The sequence below is a fragment of the Cetorhinus maximus genome, chromosome 27 (assembly GCF_964194155.1).
Source record: "Cetorhinus maximus chromosome 27, sCetMax3.hap1.1, whole genome shotgun sequence".
Taxonomy (NCBI): domain Eukaryota; kingdom Metazoa; phylum Chordata; class Chondrichthyes; order Lamniformes; family Cetorhinidae; genus Cetorhinus; species Cetorhinus maximus.
The window spans coordinates 10,372,422-10,393,754 of NC_135905.1; the positions used below are offsets into that span (position 1 = coordinate 10,372,422).

The window sequence follows — 21,333 nt, forward strand, 5'->3', positions numbered from 1 at the left end:
CTTGTACATTTAAATGCCTTACCCAACAGCTGCACAGGAATTCCCTTCAAACCCATCCAAGTAAAACCAGGAAGAGGGCAGGATAATGTTGGGATCCCGACCCAACGTCACTTTTTGAGGATTTAACTCCCCATGCACCCAAATCTACCTGTCTTTGCCTGGTAAATTCCCTCCAATAGATTCAGTCTTTCCAATATTCAGTTGTTGGAAATTTCTGCTCATCCAGTTTTGGATGTCCTTCAAAGGCTTACAATTCACAATTTTATCTGTAAGTTATACATTCTACAAGTAGTGTGAAAACAAAGTAATTCTTACCCAGGGCTAGCATTCCCATTTGGAATGTGCCAGATGTTTCATCTTTAATGGTATCTTCAATATCTTTGTTAGTTAGCTGATAGTATTCTTCAAACACTACAAGCAAAGAGAGAGGGATCTATATTTAGAAAATTGAAGATAATATCAGCAGCCTTTTCACATTATCAAAATTTTAAATTGCTACAAGAGCCAATAGTTGATTAAACAAAGTGTATTTCACATTTGATAAAATTGAAGTTACCAATGAATTCACTGATAGAGGATTAATAGGGTAGATTTTACAAATTTACACTCCCAATAAGAGACTTGCTTGACAAGAGCACACAATGAAGAATCAGGTCAAAGGTTAGTGTAGCTGATTCACAGCACTCCCAATTTCTCACAATTAACCAATCACTATAAATCTCAACTCTACACAACTCCATGCCAGGAATGCAACCTCACAAAGTATAATCTTGTATTGCTCTCAATCATCTTACTCAATGGCAGACACTTCAAATATAGGTCTTTTGCATTCAATTTCTCTCTCAGGGAGAGGACAAAGTTATTTTCTCATGATAGCGTGACAGTGCTTTGTGCAACACCTTCAAATCATCAGGTTACTTGGAGGGAAATTTGAATTCTCAGTGCAGAGGATTCTTCTGGATGAAATGCCAATTGCAGTCAAACCAAATCTGACCAGTAGCTTTAAAGAACGCAGCAATTTGTGGCAGCGAAGAGATGGTTAAGAGCATACACTGAAGCATTAACAATGAGTGCCAAAGTGTTAGAGTGCAGGCTCGATTTCCTGCACACAAATCTACTGCTATCTAAAAGGAAAGGTAGAGAATCACATCAAAGCACTTGTGCATACAGAACAACTTATATTTATATAGCACCTTTAACAAAATAAAATGTACCAAAGCTAGTCGCAGGATCATTACAAAACCTGACACCAAACCACCTAAGGAAAACATAGATCAGATGAGACTAAACCTGCCAGGGAGCAGGATGAGGTCAGTAGCTACAGAAGGGAGTTTGAGGCAAGGACTGAAAACAATGGCCTCAGTCTTCCCAACATTGACAACAGCATTGATAAGTCATCCATTTGCCGTTTTGCCTGAGAATGGTAAATGGCATGATGAGACTTGCCAAAGGGATGGGAAGAAAATATTAATCCAGTAGAGGCTGCATATTATGTGCACCCATAGGAACAGGTTACTATAATTGGTTGAAGATTTCAGCCAGTAGCAGAAAAAAAAAACAGAGTGAGGTTTCTAAGATCAAGGAAGCTTGCAACTTAAGATTCTTTAACACTATATTTACCATCTTCACAGTGGTACCTGCGAGTTTAAGACAGGGATATCAAACTGAGCGGGAAATTCCAGAGCTTAGGGCCTGGACAGCTGAAGGTACGGCCAACAAATGGTGGAGCGATGAAAATCAGGGATGCTCGAGGGATGCTGCTAGTTAGGATACCGACAGCAGAATTTTAGATGAACTCAAGTCTCTGGCCAGTTTACTAGTCACCAGGGTCTACACACGGTCCTGGAAATGTAGGTTGGAACCTCTGCTCTAGATGATAACTCTCACTACTTTGCAATCATTTGCTGTTGGCCAAGAATACAAAGTGTGAACATTACACCTCCAAAATACCCAAAACCATACAATACCAGAACAGGACAACCACTTCACAGAAGTGCAACTTCTCTTTCAGAAATTAAAACTGCTAGTTGTTATGACCACAGCCAACATTATTTGCTGAGCAGGCAAAATTCCAGAGGGAAACTTATCTTACCTTTTTTTTTGCATTTTGAAAACTACTGATCCCAAAAGCATAGAAGCCCACTGACACATTTAGGATTTTAGAATTAAAAAGATTTATTAACAAGAAGGGGAAAAAAACATAAGCACACAAGATTAAAGTTAAATAGTTAAATCAGTTTTACAAAGCATCCACACCCCACACCCCCATGAAAAAACTCATTTGGTCAGAACACACAAGTAAACTACTTGGCAACAGCTCTCTGATAGATTTTTAACCATAAAATCCATTAATATTACCCAAGGCAATAACTGCTGTCACTTTAAAGTATACCACATGACTTCTCATTCTCTTCCACTCTGCCTTGGAAATCCAAAAGAAGGTTCGGAAACAGACTGCTTTCTGAAAACAAAGACTTCACTGGCTTGAAAACTTGACGGCTACTTCAAATTCACAACTTTCACACCTTCTCCCAGCACGGATCTGGGTCTCAGGGCATTTCCCCCACACAGCCACCACAACTCAGCTAAACATTTTTCCCTTTCATCTTAGATTCCATTGTTCTAAACCACCACTTTGAATTCAGCTTTTCCAAAACATAACAATCTTTCATGTCTTCCTACTGACTCCACTTTCGAGTCAAATAAAATTTAATAACCTTCCCTTGCTTATTTTTGAAACCATTGTCAGCTATAAAAGTTCCTTATCACTTCTAAATTCCCCTTTGAAATTTAACAGCTGAAAAGTCAGGTCCCTACTCATCGCCTAATGAAAATTTCAAACCCAACCTATTTACTTAAAATCCAACTTCATCATAGCCTCTCATTACAAACGCATGATACACACACACACACTTTTACAGAATACCACCACATTCCCGAAAATATTTTTAAAAATAACATTCATCTTCACGTGGTACAATATTTGTATGTCTGGTGATGCCAGAAAATTACCATCAGGACACAGACCATACACCCAGAAATCAAGTGCAGTTTCCTAATATTCAATTTTAAATACAAATCAATCTGCATAAGGTTTTGTTAGCCAAATTGTCATTCAAATTTAAATATCTTCTGGAAGTGGACCAACTCTCCAAGATGTAAAAAGATTGTGACCCAGAACCTTTCAACCTGCAATATCAGAACTGTATGGCAAGCACATTTATTGGGTTTAGACCACTTGAACATAAAACGTAAAAGATAATATTTTGTATCATTCTTTGCAGTTTCAGAATTGTTAATTGACCTTGATTTTCACTGGTTCCCTTTCGTTTCCAGTGAGTTTAAGAAAAAATAGTGCAGCACAATAACAGGGCGGTACAGGCCCCAGGGCTTTTCAGCAGGATGAGTAAACATGAATTACATTCTACAGGGAGTGTCAGCTTACTGGTTAGCAGGGCTCTACGCTGCAATTACTATTCTCATTTAACTGCCACGTCATTTTAGCAGCTATGCCCAACATGGAAACACTTAGTTGTACTACACTTATGTAACCATTTTAATGAATCTAAAATGATAGTGTTTCACAATAAAACTCATGCTCTGTGCAAAGTTGTTAACTGTTGGATTGCCAGCAGACACACAAACTTTTGGGACCAGATCAATCTATACTGAAGAAAGTGCATGAAAACAGGGAACTACTTGTCAAGGGAAGAAATTAATAAGTGACCCTGTAAGCAGCCAGACAAGTAAAACTGCTTTACTACACTTGAAGGAGTAACACATTATTACACATGCTACACACTGTACTTGTCATTGTGTATCACAATGTTTAAATAAACTATGTAAATTTACACAAAGATAAAAACAAAAAGCTAAAAGCTACTGCGGATGCTGGAAATCCAAAACAAAAACAGAATTACCTGGAAAAACTTAGCAGGTCTGGCAGCATCGGCGGAGAAGAAATCAGTTAACGTTTCGAGTCTTCATGACCCTTCGGCAGAACTGAAGCATAGTTAGAAGAAGGGAGAAATATAAATTGGTTTAAGGTGGGTGGGTGGGGGGGGGGTGGGAGAAAGACATTGAGGGTGTGGTGATTGTGGAGATGAGCAGATAATCAAAAGATGTCACAGACAAAGGGTCAAAGAGGTGTTTTGTCTGAGAAAAGTGCTAATTAAGAATGGAAGACAGGATATTCAAAGTACAGCTCTAGTGGGGGTGGGGTGGAAAGGCTAACAAGGTTTTAGTTTTAGATTTAAAAATAATGGAAATAGGTGGGGAAAGAAGAATCTATATAAATTATTGAAAAAAAAGCGGGGGGGGGGGGGGGGGGGGAGAAACGGGGTGGGGATGGGGGGAGGGGGAGTTTAAGATCTAAAGTTGTTGAATTCAATATTCAGCCCGGAAGGCTGTAAAGTGCCTAGTCGGAAGATGAGGTGCTGTTCCTCCAGTTTGTGTTGGGCTTCACTGGAACAATGCAGCAAGCCAAGGACAGACATGTGGGCAAGAGAACAGGGTGGAGTGTTAAAATGGCAAGCGACAGGGAGGTTTGGGTCTTTCTTGCGGACAGACCGCAGGTGTTCCTTAAACGGTCGCCCAGTTTGCGTTTGGTCTCTCCAATGTAGAGGAGACCGCATTGGGAGCAACGAATGCAGTAGACTTAGTTAGGGGAAATGCAAGTGAAATGCTGCTTCACTTGAAAGGAGTGTTTGGGCCCTTGGACGGTGAGGAGAGAGGAAGTGAAGGGGCAGGTGTTGCATCTTCTGCGTGGGCATGGGGAGGTGCCATAAGTGGGGGTTGAGGAGTAGGGGGTGATGGAGGAGTGGACCAGGGTGTCCCGGAGGGAACGATCCCTACGGAATGCCGTCAGGGGGGGGTGAAGGGAAGATGTGTTTGGTGGTGGCATCATGCTGGAGTTGGCGGAAATGGCGGAGGATGATCCTTTGAATGCGGAGGCTGGTGGGGTGATAAGTGAGGACAAGGGGGACCCTATCATGTTTCTGGGAAGGAGGAGAAGGCGTGAGGGAGGATGCGCGGGATATGGGCCGGACACGGTTGAGGGCCCTGTCAACGACCGTGGATGGAAAACCTCGGTTAAGGAAGAAGGAGGACATGTCAGAGGAGCTGTTTTTGAAGGTAGCGTCATCAGAACAGATGCGACGGAGGCGAAGGAACTGAGAGAATGGGATGGAGTCTTTACAGGAAGCGGGGTGTGAGGAGCTGTAGTCGAGGTAGCTGTGGGAGTCGGTAGGCTTGTAATGGATATTGGTGGACAGTCTATCATCAGAAATTGAGACAGAGAGGTCAAGGAAGGGAAGAGAAGTGTCAGAGATGGACCATGTGAAGATGATGGAGGGGTGGAGATTGGAAGCAAAATTAATAAATTTTTCCAGGTCCCGACGAGAGCATGAAGCAGCACCGAAGTAATCATCGATGTACCGGAGAAAGAGTTGTGGGAGGGGGCCGGAGTAGGACTGGAACAAGGAATGTTCCACATACCCCATAAAGAGACAGGCATAGCTGGGGCCCATGTGGGTACCCATAGCCACACCTTTTATTTGGAGGAAGTGAGAGGAGTTAAAGGAGAAATTGTTCAGTGTGAGAACAAGTTCAGCCAGACGGAGGAGAGTAGTGGTGGATGGGGATTGTTGGGGCCTCTGTTCAAGGAAGAAGCTAAGGGCCCTCAGACCATCCTGGTGGGGGATGGAGGTGTAGAGGGATTGGACATCCATGGTGAAGAGGAAGCGGTTGGGGCCAGGGAACTGGAAATTGTTGATGTGACGTAAGGTGTCAGAGGAATCACGGATGTAGGTGGGAAGGGACTGGACAAGGGGAGAGAGAAGGGAGTCAAGATAATGAGAAATGAGTTCCGTGGGGCAGGAACAGGCTGACACGATCGGTCTGCCAGGACAGTTCTGTTTGTGGATTTTGGGTAGGAGGTAGAAGCGGGCCGTCCGAGGTTGGGCGACTATCAAGTTGGAAGCTGTGGGAGGAAGATCTCCAGAGGAGATGAGGTCAGTGACAGTCCTGGAAACAATGGCTTGATGTTCTGTGGTGGAGTCATGGTCCAGGGAGAGGTAGGAGGAAATGTCTGCGAGTTGACGCTCAGTATCTTTTGATTATCTGCTCATCTCCACAATCACCACACCCTCAATGTCTCTCTCTCCCCCCACCCCCGCACCCCCCCCCCCACCCACCTTAAACCAATTTATATTTCTCCCTTCTTCTAACTATGCTTCAGTTCTGCCGAAGGGCCATGAAGGCTCGAAACGTTAACTGATTTCTTCTCCGCCGATGCTGCCAGATCTGCTGAGTTTTTCCAGGTAATTCTGTTTTTGTTATGTAAATTTACAACTAGATTGATAAAAAGGATGAGCAAACTCTGGTTTCCAAAAAAAATATGAATCTGTATGGAAACACTGTATGGAAGCTTATTTTCACACAAGAATTATAGATTGTGTCTTTATTGAACAACATTGGGAAGTTTTTTTTTTACAACAGAGTAGGTACAGCTGAATTTGCAACTGTGTTAAATAACATCTACAGCACAGGAACAGTGCTCTTGGCCCAACTGCTCCACACTGGTGTTTATGCACCTCTTTGGCCTTTCCTACTTCAATGAATTAGCTCATCCCATCCTGCCCCTACATTCTTTTTCTCCACCCTCCCTCATGTATCTATCAAGCCACACTTGGATGTGTCAATATTACCTGTTTCAGTCATTCCATGTGGCAGGTTCCACACTCTCACCACTCTATGCACTTTCATGGTGGTAAAATGTCTTGCAATAAAAAGGCACCACAATTGATTTTTTTTTTCCATAATCATTTCCGACTGTAAGTAATTTTGGGAAACGGGTACAAGTCAGGAGTGCATAGTATGTTTAGGTTTCTTGGGAAAATCTATTTCTACTGCAAAACAAACGTGTAGCTCAAGTAATTTATATGCTGGAAGATGCAAAGTCCAAGAGATATTCTGGAATGTTGCCCAACTTACATTGGGATGGAACAAGTAGACACTGATAGATCCTTTTCTAGGCAGATGAAATGTATTAAGGGTGCAATGGAGTAGAGATCCAGGGTAATGGGAATCCTGCCACAACAGATGTGGAATTTGAATTAAATAAAAATCTGGAATTAAAAGTCTAATGATAACCATGAAACCACTGTCGATTGTTGTAAAAACCCATCAGGTTCACTAATGTCCTTTGGGGAAGGAAATCTGTCATCCTTACCTGTACACAAAAAGCAGGACAAATCCAACCCAGCCAATTACCGCCCTATCAGTCTATTCTTGATCATCAGTAAAGCAATGGAAGGGGTCATCAATAGTGCTATCAGGCAGCACTTGCTTGGCAATAAGTTGCTCACTGATACCCAGTTTGGTTCTGCCAGGGTCTCTCAGTTCCTGACTTCATTACAACCTTGATTCAAACATGGACAAAAGAACTGAACTCCCGACATACAGTGATAGTGACTGCCCTTGACATCAAGGCTGCATTTGATCAAGTGCGGCATCAAAGAACCCTAGCAAAACTGGAGTCAATGGGAATCAGGGGGAAAACTCTCCACTGGTTGGAGTCATACCTAGCACAAAGGAAAATGGTTGTGGTTGAGGTCAGTGATCTGAGCTCTAGGATATCACTGCAGGAGTTCCATCTTCAGCTGCTTCATCAATGACCATCCTTCCATCATAAAGTCAGAAGTGGGGATGTTCGCTGATGATTGCACAATGCTCAGCACTATTCGTGACTCCTCAGATACTGAAGCAGTCCATGTCCAAATGCAGCAAGACCTGGACAATATACAGGCTTGGGCTGACAAGTGTGGCGCAAATGTTACTTTCCACAAGTATCAGGCAATGACCATCTCAACAAAAGAGAATCCAACCATCACCCCTTGATGTTCAATGGCATTACCATCACTGAATGCCCCACCATCAACATCCTGGCGGTTACCATTGACCAGAAACTGAACTGGACTAGCCATATAAATACTGTTGTTACAAAAGGTCAGGGGCTAGGAATCATGCAACTAGTAACTCACCTTCTGACTCCCCAATCCACCATCTACAAGGCACAAGTTGGGAGTGATGGAATACTCGCTACTTGCCTGGATGAGTGCAGCTCTGACAACACTCAAGAAGCTTGACACAGTCCAGGACAAAGCAGCCCACTTGATTGGCACCACATCCACAAACATTCACTCCCTCCACCACCGACGCACAGTAGCAGCAGTGTGTACCATCTACAAGATGCACTGCAAGAATTCACCAAGGCACCTTCGACAGCACCTTCCAAACCCACCACCACTACCATCTAGAAGGGCAAGGGCATCAGATAGATGGGAACACTGCCACCTGGAAGTTTCCCTCCAAGTCACTCATCACCCTGACTTGGAAATATATCACCATTCCTTCCATGTCATTGGGTCAAAATCCTGGAACTCCCTTTCTAACAGCACTGTGGGTGTACCTACACCGTCTGGACTGCAGCAGTTCAAGGAGGCAGCTCACCACCACCTTCTCAAGGGCAACTAGGGATGGGCAATAAATGGCTCAGCCAGTGAAGCCCACATCTCGTGAATGAATTTTTTAAAAAGCACTGATAGATTGGATTTTACATAGTCCATGGAAGAATTGGTTCTTGAGCTGAATAACTTTTCTCATGCTTAATTCAAGTTAGGAGAGACAATGGGGAGGTGCTGAAGGTACAGTCCTTGCATATATAAATGCTAATTATTGTTCCTGGCCAATTTCCAAGAAAGTCATTTTGATGGCAGGGGCTTGTGACTATCGCCTCATCCAATTGTGATAAGCTCTCTTTATAAAAAGGTCTTCTCTAAATAAGACCATAAGACATAGGAGCAGAAATTAGGCCATTTGGCCCATCGAGTCTGCTCTGTCATTCAATCACCCCATTCTCCCGCCTTCGCCCCGAAACCTTTGATCCCCTTACCAATCAAGAACCTATCTATCTCGGTCTTAAATACACTCAATGACCTGGCCTCCACAGCCTTCTGTGGCGATGAATTCCATAGATTCACCACTCTTTGGCTAAAGAAGTTTCTCCTCATCTCTGTTCTAAAAGGTCTTCCTTTTACTCTGAGGCTGTGCCCTCGGGTCCTAGTCTCTCCTACTAATGGAAACATCTTCCCCACGTCCACTCTATCCAGGCCTTTCAGTATTCTGTAAGTTTCAATCAAATCCCCCCTCATCCTTCTAAGCTCCATCGAGTATAGACCCAGAGTCCTCAAACGTTCCTCATATGTTAAGCCTTTCATTCCTGAGATCATTCTCGTGAACCTCCTCTGGACCCTCTCCAGGGCCAGAACATCCTTCCTGAGGTACGGGGCCCAAAATTGCTCACAATATTCTAAATGTGTTCTGACTGGAGCCTTAAAAAGCCTCAGCAGCACATCCCTTTTATATTCTTGTCCTCTCGAAATAAATGCCAACATTGCATTTGCCTTCTTAACTACCGACTCAACCTGCAAGTTAACCTTAAGAGAATCCTGGACTAGGACTCCCAAGTCCCTTTGCACTCCAGATTTCTGAATTCTCTCCCCATTTAGAAAATAGTCTATGCCTCTATTCTTCCTACCAAAGTGCATGACCTCACATTTCCCCACGTTGTATTCCATCTGCCACTTCTTTGCCCATTCTCCTAACCTGTCCAAATCCTTCTGCAGCCTCCCCGCCTCCTCAATACTACCTGTCCCTCCACCTATCTTTGTATCATCTGAAAACTTAGCCAGGATGCCCTCAGTTCCTTCACCTAGATCATTAATGTATAAAGTGAAAAGTTGTGGTCCCAACACTGACCCCTGCAGAACTCCACTAGTCACCGGCCGCCATCCTGAGAAGGACCCCCTTATCCCCACTCTCTGCCTCCTGCCAATCAGCAAATCATCTATCCATGCTAGTACTTTGCTACTAACACCATGGGCTCTTATCTTACTGAGCAGCCTCCTGTGCGGCACCATGTCAAAGGCCTTTTGGAAGTCCAAGTAGATAACATCCATTGGCTCTCCTTTGTCTAACCTACTCGTTACCTCCTCAAAGAATTCTAACAGATTTGTCAGGCATGATCTCCCCTTGATGAAATCATGCTGACTTTGCCCGATTTTACCATGCACTTCCACGTATTCTGAAATCTCATCCTTAAGAATGGACTCTAAAATCTTACCAACGACCGAGGTCAGGCTAATTGGCCTGTAATTTCCCGTCTTTTGCCTCACTCCCTTCTTAAACAAGGCGGTTACATTAGCGATTTTCCAGTCTTCTGGGACCCTCCCTGACTCTAGTGATTCCTGAAAGATCACCACTAACGCCTCCACTATCTCTTCAGCTATATCCTTCAGAACTCTGGGGTGTAATCCATCTGGTCCAGGTGATTTATCCACCTTCAGACCTTTCAGTTTTCCTAGCACCTTCTCCTTGGTAATGGCCACCATACTCACCTCTGCCCTCCCAACTCTCTTGAACTTTGGGGATGCTACTCGTGTCTTCCACCGTGAAGACTGACGCAAAGTACCTATTCAGTTCCTCCGCCATTTCTTTGTTCCCCACTGCTACTTCTCCAGCATCATTTTCCAGCAGCCCAATGTCCACTTTTGCCTCTCCCTTACCCTTTATATATCTAAAAAAAACTCTTGCAATCTTCTTTTATATTACTGGCTAGTTTACCCTCATATTTAATCTTCTCCCTCCTTATTTCTTTTTTAGTTGTCCTCTGTTGGTCTTTGTAGGCTTCCCAATCCCCTGGTTTCCCACTGCTCTTCGCCGCATTGTATGCTTATAATGTGATTATAATTATTAGAATTGCTTTTCAGCCTGTTGCTTCTGCAAGTGATTTAATATTTTTCTTTGAAACCAAATATTGACCTTTCTCTGTCACCAGTGGGAATGATGAGGTTACAATATGCTCCCTCCACTGAGCTCTCAGCAAATTTATTTCCCAGTTCTTATTTTTTTGTTGTGTTGATTTGCAATTCCAGATTTGCTCCTTAAATATACAGTATTTGTAGGACCTTGTATATCAAATGCACTTGATAAAATTCATTCCTTTCAGATAACAACAAACATTCATGGCAGCCAGCAATGTGATAAACGATCAATTTGCTTTTGTATGCGTATGATGTTGATTGAGGGAATGTTGGCTAGGACATCAGAACTTCCTGCTTTTTGCTCAATAGTACATGTTATCTATAATAAGAGTGAGTATGAGAAGTTAAAGATTGCTCCTATGTTTGAATTAAACATTATTTCTTGAAACAAGTTTCAAATTTGTACCTCATTAACATTAATCAAGATTGGAATAAATTTGTAACCATGAACAAAATATTTTGCCAGAAAACCTGAAGTTGCTATTTGTGCTTCACTTTGAAGCAATTAGTTAAAAACTTGTAATAAGATAACACTAAATCTTGCAGTACCATATATTCATTCTGTTGCCCAGGCAGGCTGACCTCATGATATGAACATAAGAATGCAAAAAAAAAAAACAAGAAAATCAGAAGCCCATCAAACTTGGTCCTTCAACAGAGCTTGTACAATCCACATATTGTGGACTCAAACCAACCAATTTCATCTCGAGGAGAGGTCATGTAAAACTAGCAACTTTGAAAACCAAGTAAAACCCGACAGCCGACGTTAGGAGGTTGATAGCAGGGCCACCTAACAGTGCTAATGTTTTCCAGTGTGTCTTGCCTCACTTGCATACATTTCAGCTTCTCTGGGCACATCACTCTTGAAACATTGGGATGTGTGAATTGCCTATTTGTCAGGCACCAGCAGATTGTGAAGGGAAACTAATTTAATGAAAATAGTTAAAGTAGACAATATTGTAGAAGTGGAGCATATTAATAACATTCTAGAAAGCTGCACACTTTCTACTCTACCTCTTCTCAGATGATTGAAGTTCCGTCTGCAAAGGATCTTAATGAATGCTGTCTCATCAGTTCCCCATTTGTCTTCTCCTGCAGTGAACAATGCCTGAAATGAAAGAAAAATATTAAGTGGATACCAGAAAGGTAAATTCATGTAAAAGTGATAATATCTTACCATAAAAGTCTTAATTTTATTTTTTTTAATAAAGCTTGACGTCCTCATTTAAATCCTTAACTGTCAGCATGGCTCAATCAGTAATACTCTTATTCCTGAATCAGCAGGTTGCTGGTTCAAACACCACCCCAGGAAATTAACACACTCAAAGCTAATACCTTCATGCAGTACTAAAGGACTTTGGCACTGTTGTTGATTTTTTAAAAAAAATTCATTTCCATGATGTGGGCATCACTGGCTAGGCCAACATTTATTGCCCATCCTTAACTGCCCTCGAGAAGGTGGTGGTGAGCTGCCTTCTTGAACTTCTGCAGTCCCTGTGGTGTAGGCTTACCCACAGTGCTGTTAGGGAGGGAGTTCCAGGATTTTGACCCAACGACAGTGAAGGATCGATGATATAGTTCCAAGTCAGGATGGTGTGTGGCTTGGAGGGGAACTTCCAGATGGTGGTCCTCCCATGTGTCTGCTGCCTTTGTCCTTCTAGGTGGTAGTGGGTTTGGAAGATACTGCCTAAGGAGCGTTGGTGAGTTTCTGCCATGCATCTTGTAGATGGCACACACTGCTGCCACTGTGTATCAGTGGTAGGCGGAGTGAATGTTTGTGGAAGGCATGCCAATCAAGTGGGCTGCTTTGTCCTGGATGGTGTCAAACTTCTTGAGTGTTGTTGGAGCTGCACTCATCCAGGCAAGTGGAAAGCATTCTATCATACTCCTGATTTGTGCCTTGTAGATGGTGGACAGGCTTTGGGGAGTCAGGAGGTGAGTTACTCACCACGGGATTCCTAGTCTCTGACCTGCTCTTGACATTTTCAGAAGAACCCAAAACATCTTGGGTCACTAGTCAAAAATAAGCAAGGAATTCTACTGGTGTCCTGGTCAACATCCTCCCTCAAGCAGCACTACCATTGGATTTGCAAACACTCTCACCTCTGAATTGGGAGGTTCTGGGTTCAAATCCCATGCCTGAGACTTGCATACAAAAATCTAGGCTGACACTCTAAGTCAGTGCAGAGGGAGTGCTGCACTGTATAAGGCTTTTGGGTGAGACATCAAGCTGAGACCCGATCTGTCAGATGGACATAAAAAGATCCCATGGCACTATTTTGAAGAGCAGAGGGGGTAACTTTGGTGTCCTAGAATCATAGAGTGGTCACAGAACAGAAGAAGACCATTTGACCCATCAAGTCTATGGTGGTCCTCTGAAGGAGCAATTCACCTACTGCCACTCCTCTGTCTTTTCTCCGTAGCCCTGGAAAATTTTCCTTTTCAGGTACTGATCCAATTCCCTTTTGAAAACCTCAATTGACCCTGCATCCACCACACTCTCAGGCAGTGCATTCCAGATCCTAACCACTCACAGTGTGAACAAGTATTTCCTCATTGCATATTTTGCCAATTAACTGAAATCAGTGCTCCTTTAGTTCTTGATTCTTCCACCAATGGGAATAGTTTCTCTCTTTCTACTCAGTTCTGATTTTGAATACCTCTATTAAAAGTCCTGTCAACCTCCTCTTCCCCAAGGAAAGCAGACACAACTTCTCCAATCTTTCTACATAACTGAAATTCCTCATCCCCGGAATCATTATTGTGAATATTTCCTGCACCCTCTCTAAGGCCTTTACATCCTTCCTAAAGTGCAGTGTCCAGAATGGGACACAATACTCCAGTTGAGGCTGAACGAGTGTTTTATACAGGTTGAACAAAACTTCCTTGCTTTTGTACTCTTATGCCTCTATTGATAAAGCCCAGGAATCCATATGCTTTATCGGCTGTGCTCTCAACCTGTGCTGTCACCTTCAACAATTTATGCACATATACACACAGGACCCGTGGCTCCTGCGCCCCCTTTAGAATTTTACCCTTTATTTTGTTTGGCTCTCTGCTTTCTTCCTGCCAAAATGAATCAGTTCACACTTCTTTGCATTAAACTATACCTGCCACTTGTCTATGACCTTTTGAACTTCTACACTAACCCCCAACACCCACCACATGCTCCCCATGGTTCGCAATGCCTACAAGTTGTGTGTCATCTGCAAATTTTGAAATTGTGCCCTATATAACAAGATCTAGGTCATTAATGTATATCAGGAAAAGCCGGGGTCTCAGCACCGATTCCTCAGGAACTCCACTAAAAGCCTTCCTCCAGAGTGGAAAAACAACTGTTCACTATTACTCTTACTTCCATGACACTTTACCAATTTCATATCCATCTGGTTCCTGTCCCTTTTATTCCAATTGAGCTCTAATTTTGCTCACAAGTCTGTAGTTCAACATTTTATCAAATGCCTTTAGGAAGTCCATGTACATCACATCGATAGCATTACCCTCATCAGCCCTCTCCATTACCTCATCAAAAAACTCAAGCAATTTAGTTAAATGTGCTTTGCACTTAACAAATCCATTCTGGCTTTCCTTAATTAACCTGCATTTGACCAAGTGATTATCCATTTTGTCCCAAATTATCGTTTCTAAGAGCTTCCCCACACTGAGGTTAAGCTGATTCAAATTGATTCTAAAAACAAGATCCTGAAGCCCACCAGCAGGGATGCATTGACTATTAATAGCACTTCAGCTGTAGGTTTTAGACCCGTGATTCCCTATAATTGCCCATTCAGTTACAGCACAGATACACTTCAGGTGCCCTGTAATTTTGTCCACTGAATTTGTTAAACCTAGCCCAAAGCCCAGGACAGTATGTGATTCAGATGCTATCTGAATACGACTAGCATCCTGGATCAAACATTCTGTAGTTGCTGGGCTTATCTTTACGCCCTTTTATGAACTAGGGTGTAACATTTTCAATTCTCCAGTCCTCTGACAACATCCCCGAGTCTAAGATAAATTGGAAAATTATGGCCAGTGTGACAATGTTAAAAAGGCAGGTCCCTTTAAGAGTAAACCAGGACAAGCTTCAGAATGAAATAAAAACAGAAAATGCTGGTAAAACTCAGCAAGACTGGCAGCATCTGTCTAGAAAGAGAAACAGGGTTAACGTTTTGAGTCCATATGACTCTTCTTCAGAGTTAAAAAGCTTCAGAGTGAATTGAGAGCAGGTGATGCCAAGGTACTTGGAAACTAGGTTTTTCCCTAGTAAAGGGGGCTTTTGCTTCTGCACAGGATCCAGGAAGGAAGAGAGGCAATTGGTATCTGTACTGAACTGTAGTTTAACAATAAAACAGTTGTGATTCATAGAATGTCTTCTGCTGCCTGATTCAGTAAATGGATATCCACCTATTAAACAAGTGCCTTGCAATTTCCACTCTCACTTCCTTCAGTATCCATGGACGTATTTCATCCGGTCTTGGTGTCTTATTAACTTTAAGAGCAGAAAGCCTCTACAATGCCTCCTCCTTATCAATTCTAAGCCCTTCAAGTGTCTGAACTACCTCCTCTTTCCCCATGGCCTGGGTAAAGACAAGGGATTCATTTAATACCTCAGCTATGCCCCGTGTCTCCATGCATAAATCCCCTTTTTGGTCTTTAATCAGCCCCACTCCTCTTATTATCACTCTTTTAATATTTATATGCAAATATATATGTAAGCTGCCAGTCTCTTCACTTACTCTCTCTTTGGTTCCCTTATCTGTTTTTCCAAGAATAGCAACATTAGTAATTACTAAACAAAGGACTCCATAACCTGCCAAATAGTATTATGAATAGTTCATTATGGCCATTAAATTTTGTGGCCTACATATTTATTCTTGAAAATTGAGAAGTTTGCTGACTGAAGACTGCATTTGCCATGAATGTGGTTGGTTCTTGAATGATCACATAATGCCCTAAATCACAATGAACATTGAGGTTTAGGACACCATACTTACTTTAACATCTTGATTTGCAAAGCTTTCATTGACCTCCAAACCTTCATCTCGGTTTCCCTAAAAAGGGAGCATAACTATTTGAGTGGAACCTTACTGCATAAAATCAAAGCAATTATTCAAGAATCTAATCACAATGTTCAAAATACAGTTATTAAAATCTGTTAAAGCGCCAGATTTTTTAAATTGAATTTTGTTCTCCCTCCATTTTTGCCCATTCTCTCTTAATGGCACAGATTCATGCAGGGCAGTAGCCCTCCAGGTAGCCGTTGTTCACATCGGAATTTAGTTAATAACCAGGAGTAGCTTACTGAACTGTGAATGGCATCACAAGCCTGGACCTGTGCTTTTTGACATCCATGCACACACTGTATTCCATAGGAGCCACCAGTTAGCAAACAGGAATAGTAGACTTGACTGATTTCTTCCTCCTCCATACAAAAACATGGAAGTCAATTATAGAGCTTTACTATTGCCTTGGTGTGATTGGCTAACTTACTACAACCTAGGCATTTAGCCAAGGACCATCTGGCCTCCAAAGCCTGTTATTGAATCAGATAGTTGGAGGGAGGAACTTAAAGTCTTAATTTTTTTTAATTATGAAAGAATTCTCTCAAAGTACAGTATTTTCTTGAAACTCAGAGATAGCTGTTCACCTTTAGGCATAATGAGGTCACAAAACTCAAACCACACTGACCTTCAACAGGGACAGCAAAAGTTCTTGGAAGTCACCAGAGTTCTCAGACTTGAGATCCTCCTTTAAACTCGAAGAATTCTCTATAGGAGAAAAATGACAAATAATGTTTATTCACTTACTCACAGAAAAGTTTTTTTTTTTATGTGGCATTCTGAAATTAGCTTTGGAAATATAAAAATAGAAATACAAAATAAGCGTTTGGATTTATTTCACTTCAGTAAAGTATCACACCGAGCAGTAACATCTACGTGTATAAAGCAAATCTGCACAAACACAATACATACAAATATGCATTAAAAATTCAAGCAATATACATCCTTCTTCCCCACAGGAATAGCTCTTACATTGGCACCTGATGTTCAGCAGTGGTGTGATAGAATGTTGACTCTAGAATTCTAGTTTTAAGGCCTCAACTAGCTCTGCTCTCAAATTCAACCATTTTAATTCCCTCAACATCCATGCCTGAAGCCCAGTGCTACACGGAATACACAGCACAGAAACAGGCCATTCGGCCCAACCAACCTATGTCAGAGTTTAGGCTCCACTTTAACTACCAGCATAACCCTTCATTTCCTCCCCTCCGCATATGCTTCTCTTTGCTACCCTTAAATGTACTTATTCCAATTTGCCTCAGCCACTCCCAGCGATAGCAAGTTCCACATTTTCATCACTTACTGAGTAAAGTTTCTTCTGAATTTCCTACTCAAATTCTTGGATATCTATCTTATATTGATGGCCTTTAGTTTTGCTCTTCTCCATAAGTGTAAACGATCTCTGTGTCTATTCTATCCAAATATATCATAATTTTTGAAGGCCTCTCTTAGGTCACCCCTCAGCCTTCTCTTTCCAAGAGGAAAAAAATGCTGCTCATCTTTTCCTGATCAGTATAACCTCACGTTCCTGGTGAGGAAGGAGTGTAGTGTGCAACTGAAAGCTGCAAGTGAGGTATATTGTATGTATGAGATTGGAAAGGAGACAAACTATAATAACAGCTTCCACTAAAAATATTGGTTAATTTTGGAAAACTCCAGCCAGTTAATACCACAGGATAAAATGATAAGGAGACAGCATTTGACCAGGAGTTAGTCAAAGTTAGCGACTCCATGAAATACAAGGAGGGTTTATAGTTTTTTTTTCAGTTGGCGAATTTACATAATACTATGGAATGTCAATTATATGATTGAGGTTAAGGATATACAGATTGATTGATTATCTTGAGCAGAGAGGGAGACTGATGGGGCACTGGGTATTGGTTAGGGAGAAGGCAGACATTTGCAATGCTGCATTCTGTAAATAAATCTATTACTAAGTAAAAGATTGGTGTCTGCTTTCCTACTTCACTAACGGGCTTCAGAATGAACTAACATGACGGCAAAGGATGGCTGCCTAAAGGTGATGATTGAAAATTAAGAATTTTCTTTTCAGAAATAAGTTTGCAATCTTGAATTCTTTTCAGCCAATCTTCACAAAAGCAAGTGTAAACTGTCAGGCTATGAATATCCACCAGTGCTTTCTGAATCCGAACCTTATGGACAATGGAGAAAGTAAGCGGATGTGTGGACATGGGTTAAGTCCTCACCGAGGAGACAACATTGGCAATGTGGCTTCCTAACAGAAACAAAAATCAGTAGCAAAATTTTTTTGTGAGCTGGATGTTGGATATTGATGAAGGTTTGGACCTTTCATTAAGTTTCATGGATGAAATTTATATAGATGTTCTATTAGACGCCTATGAGGCATGGTCAGACTTTGATAGATTTCAAAAGATGGACAGTCGTTCCATAGAGGAATACATCATATCTTTAACAGACTGTATAGAAGACTGCAGAAATTCAATTTCAAGATTCCTTATTCAATGGTTGCATTAAGTTACTGGATTGTGTTAAGGTGTCACATATGGTTAGGCCCCTGGTCTTATCCAGCATTCGTTTCTCAGAAAAATACATCCTTTTGGATCACATGCCTGCTGCTTTAAAAAAATCCTGGGAAAGCCACCATTTACAGCATCCTTAATGGTGTCCGTGGTGTCACAAGGGATGAAGGACTCAATGATTATGGCCTTGAGATCATTCAGATATGGCGCGCCTGCCTCAGAACAACAAAACAGTTACAGGCAGAAGGAATGAGGATGATAACACTTTACACACATCTGGATATCACTGCAGATGACAGGATTTGAGTAGCAATAACAGGATTGGAGTAGCAATAACCAGTGAATGAACCAAGAGGATGCATGGGGAAGGTGCTTCAGATGTACTTCAAAACCTCTTTATGCGATGAACTGTCCAAAACGGAACAGCAGGGTTTTTGAAGCAACACATGCTACAAAGAATTCAGAAGCTGAAGATGATGATAATGATCAGTCTGAAGGAATTTTACTAATCACAAGAAAGCTTAGTCCAGTAATGAGTATTAGTCACAGATTTATTTAATTGTGCTGTGTTAGATAATGGTTGCATCTTAACAGTGTGTGGAACAGATAGGGTAAAATATTATTTAGATTCACTCAGTAAGGATTGAACGAAGGCCAGGGAGTATGAAAGTTTTGGGATTGACAACACAAAGACGTCATTAAATAGTGGTGATTCCATGCAAAAGAAAAGCTAAAGGAAGCCACTTTATTAGTACTGAGTAATTGCTAAGAGATACCCGTGCTGCTGAGCAAGCTTTCCATAAAAAAGGTACAAATGAAACTGGACAGGAAACGTGATAAAGCAATTGTTAAGTCACTGGATCTGTAATTTACCCAAGCAGGGCATTATTGCATCACCTTAACAAAATCTGACATTTCTAATCAGAATATTAAAGAAGTGTTAATGGCATCTGGTATTAAGAGTTTGGGAGAAATAAAATTGCCTTAAAGTTACAGACAACTTGCTCACACATCACAGGTTAAAAATTCTACTAAAAGGTTGCAGGTGTGGTTGATGAGTACATAAGGCTCATATTTTTCACTCGCCTCTTTGATGACATGTAAGAAGTATCAGAGGATGCCACTATGCCCCATTGCAAGTGTTCCATTGGCATGAGACTTTAAAGATGTAGGAGCCAAGGAATTAAAGGTGTGGGGCAAAGACAGAAACAGACATGGCAACCAGATTTAGTCTTTCTTCAGTAATACATGGTAAAGACAAGAGGATGATTGTAGATAAAGTCATAGAAAAATGGATAGGGACTGTACTTGAAGCATCAACTCAATTTCTGATTGACAAGGCAGGGAATTTGCTAATGATGAGTTGAGAGACATGTGTAAAAATATGAATGTTGTGGTCATGAACACCGCAGCTGAAAGTCCTTTCAGCAATGGACTCCGTGAAAGAAATCACATGGTGATCGATGAGATGCTCCATAAGATCCTAGCCAATCAAACTGCATGTTAACAACTGCCCTAGCATGGGTGACCCATGCAAAGAATTCACTTCATATGATTGGGGGGGGTGGCGGGGTGGAATAGTCATTATCAATTGGTCTATGGGAGGAATTCCAAATTTCCTTCTGTGCCAAGTGATAGTCCCCTTGCCCTAAAATTAGTTCCTTTTCTTGGCACACTTGAATACTTTACCTGCAGAGAGAAGGTCATTCATCAATGGTTAAAGTCTCGGAGAAAATTCAGAGCTCTAAGGCATCATACAAGACTGTCTAAGATTAACTTTAATCCTGGGGATTTAGTATGTCATAAAAGAGAGCTTCAGAGTGGATAGGTCCGGGTAAGGTGACAGGGTGTGATGGTAAGACAGTGGTTCTCCAACCTAGTAGTCAAGCTATTAAGGTCCATTCATCACAGTGAATTGGGCTTGATTACAAACTTTCAGAATCTGAGCAGTTAACAGAAGGTGATCAGGAGCAGAATATGGCATCAAGGGCTGGATGGCGATAGACAGAATGAAATGATGCACAAAACAGGGCTATTATATCCAAAAGGCAACTATCTTGAGAGGGTACTCAGGTGACATACATACCAGAAGGATCCAGTGAATGGAGGGATGCAAATATCATAGGGAGAACAGGGAAAGCTACTGACAAGTTCAAATATTTGCTAAATGTCCAAGATGTTGGACAAGATAGATTTATGGACCGGCAGAATGGGGCGAAAGAGTAGAAAACAAGAAAACGCAGTGCAAGTTCTCATAGTCGATCTGGAAGTGACTCTTATGCTAGAAAATAATCACATACCAGATAGAACCTCTGTTCATGGGATGGAGAGATCCTTTGGTAGTATTAGTCCAGAAAGAGATAGAAGGGTAAGTAGAGGCCATAGCTTGACCAGATTATGCAATAGAACAAAGACTACAGAACAATCTAGAAGCACTACTAGAAGTAGAAGCCCTTACCAGGAAGTTTTGATGGTTGCCAGCAAATTAAAGATAAATTAATGAGAGAGGCAAAACAAAAAGAGTTGGATAATGGGAAGAAATTTGGTATCTACTTTAAAGTCCCAGATGGGGGATGCCAGCTTTATCACATAGACAGGTATGGAAAAAGTCACCCCGGATGGGACTTATAAAATTTAAAGTGAGCTTGGTGTTTCCAAGATGACTTGGAGGTCAAGATGTTAGTGTGGCCTCCCCCATGGTGGGAAAAATAATCCTGAAAATGTTCTTAGCTCTCTTGGTCATATATTCACGGAAATGTAGACCGGTCAGTATAAAAACTGCATTTTTGCAGAAAGAAACAATTGAGAGGAGTGCTGTTGAAACCACCTAAAGAGCCAAGTGAAGTGGAAATTAAACAAGTGAGTTTATGGATTAAATGATGCATC

At 41.7% G+C, this 21,333-nt stretch overlaps 1 protein-coding gene across 1 annotated transcript in view; it reads right to left on the reverse strand.

The window, feature by feature from the left end:
* Positions 1-21,333, reverse strand: part of LOC144668554 (annexin A4-like) — a 46,782-nt gene that overhangs the window by 13,242 nt on the left and 12,207 nt on the right. Inside the window, exons 6-9 of the mRNA XM_078530698.1 lie at positions 16,575-16,654; positions 15,881-15,937; positions 11,898-11,991; positions 316-411 (exon numbers count right to left, since the gene is read on the reverse strand). Of these exons, the coding sequence (XP_078386824.1) occupies positions 316-411; positions 11,898-11,991; positions 15,881-15,937; positions 16,575-16,654 (327 nt within the window). The remainder of the gene's footprint in view (positions 1-315; positions 412-11,897; positions 11,992-15,880; positions 15,938-16,574; positions 16,655-21,333) is intronic.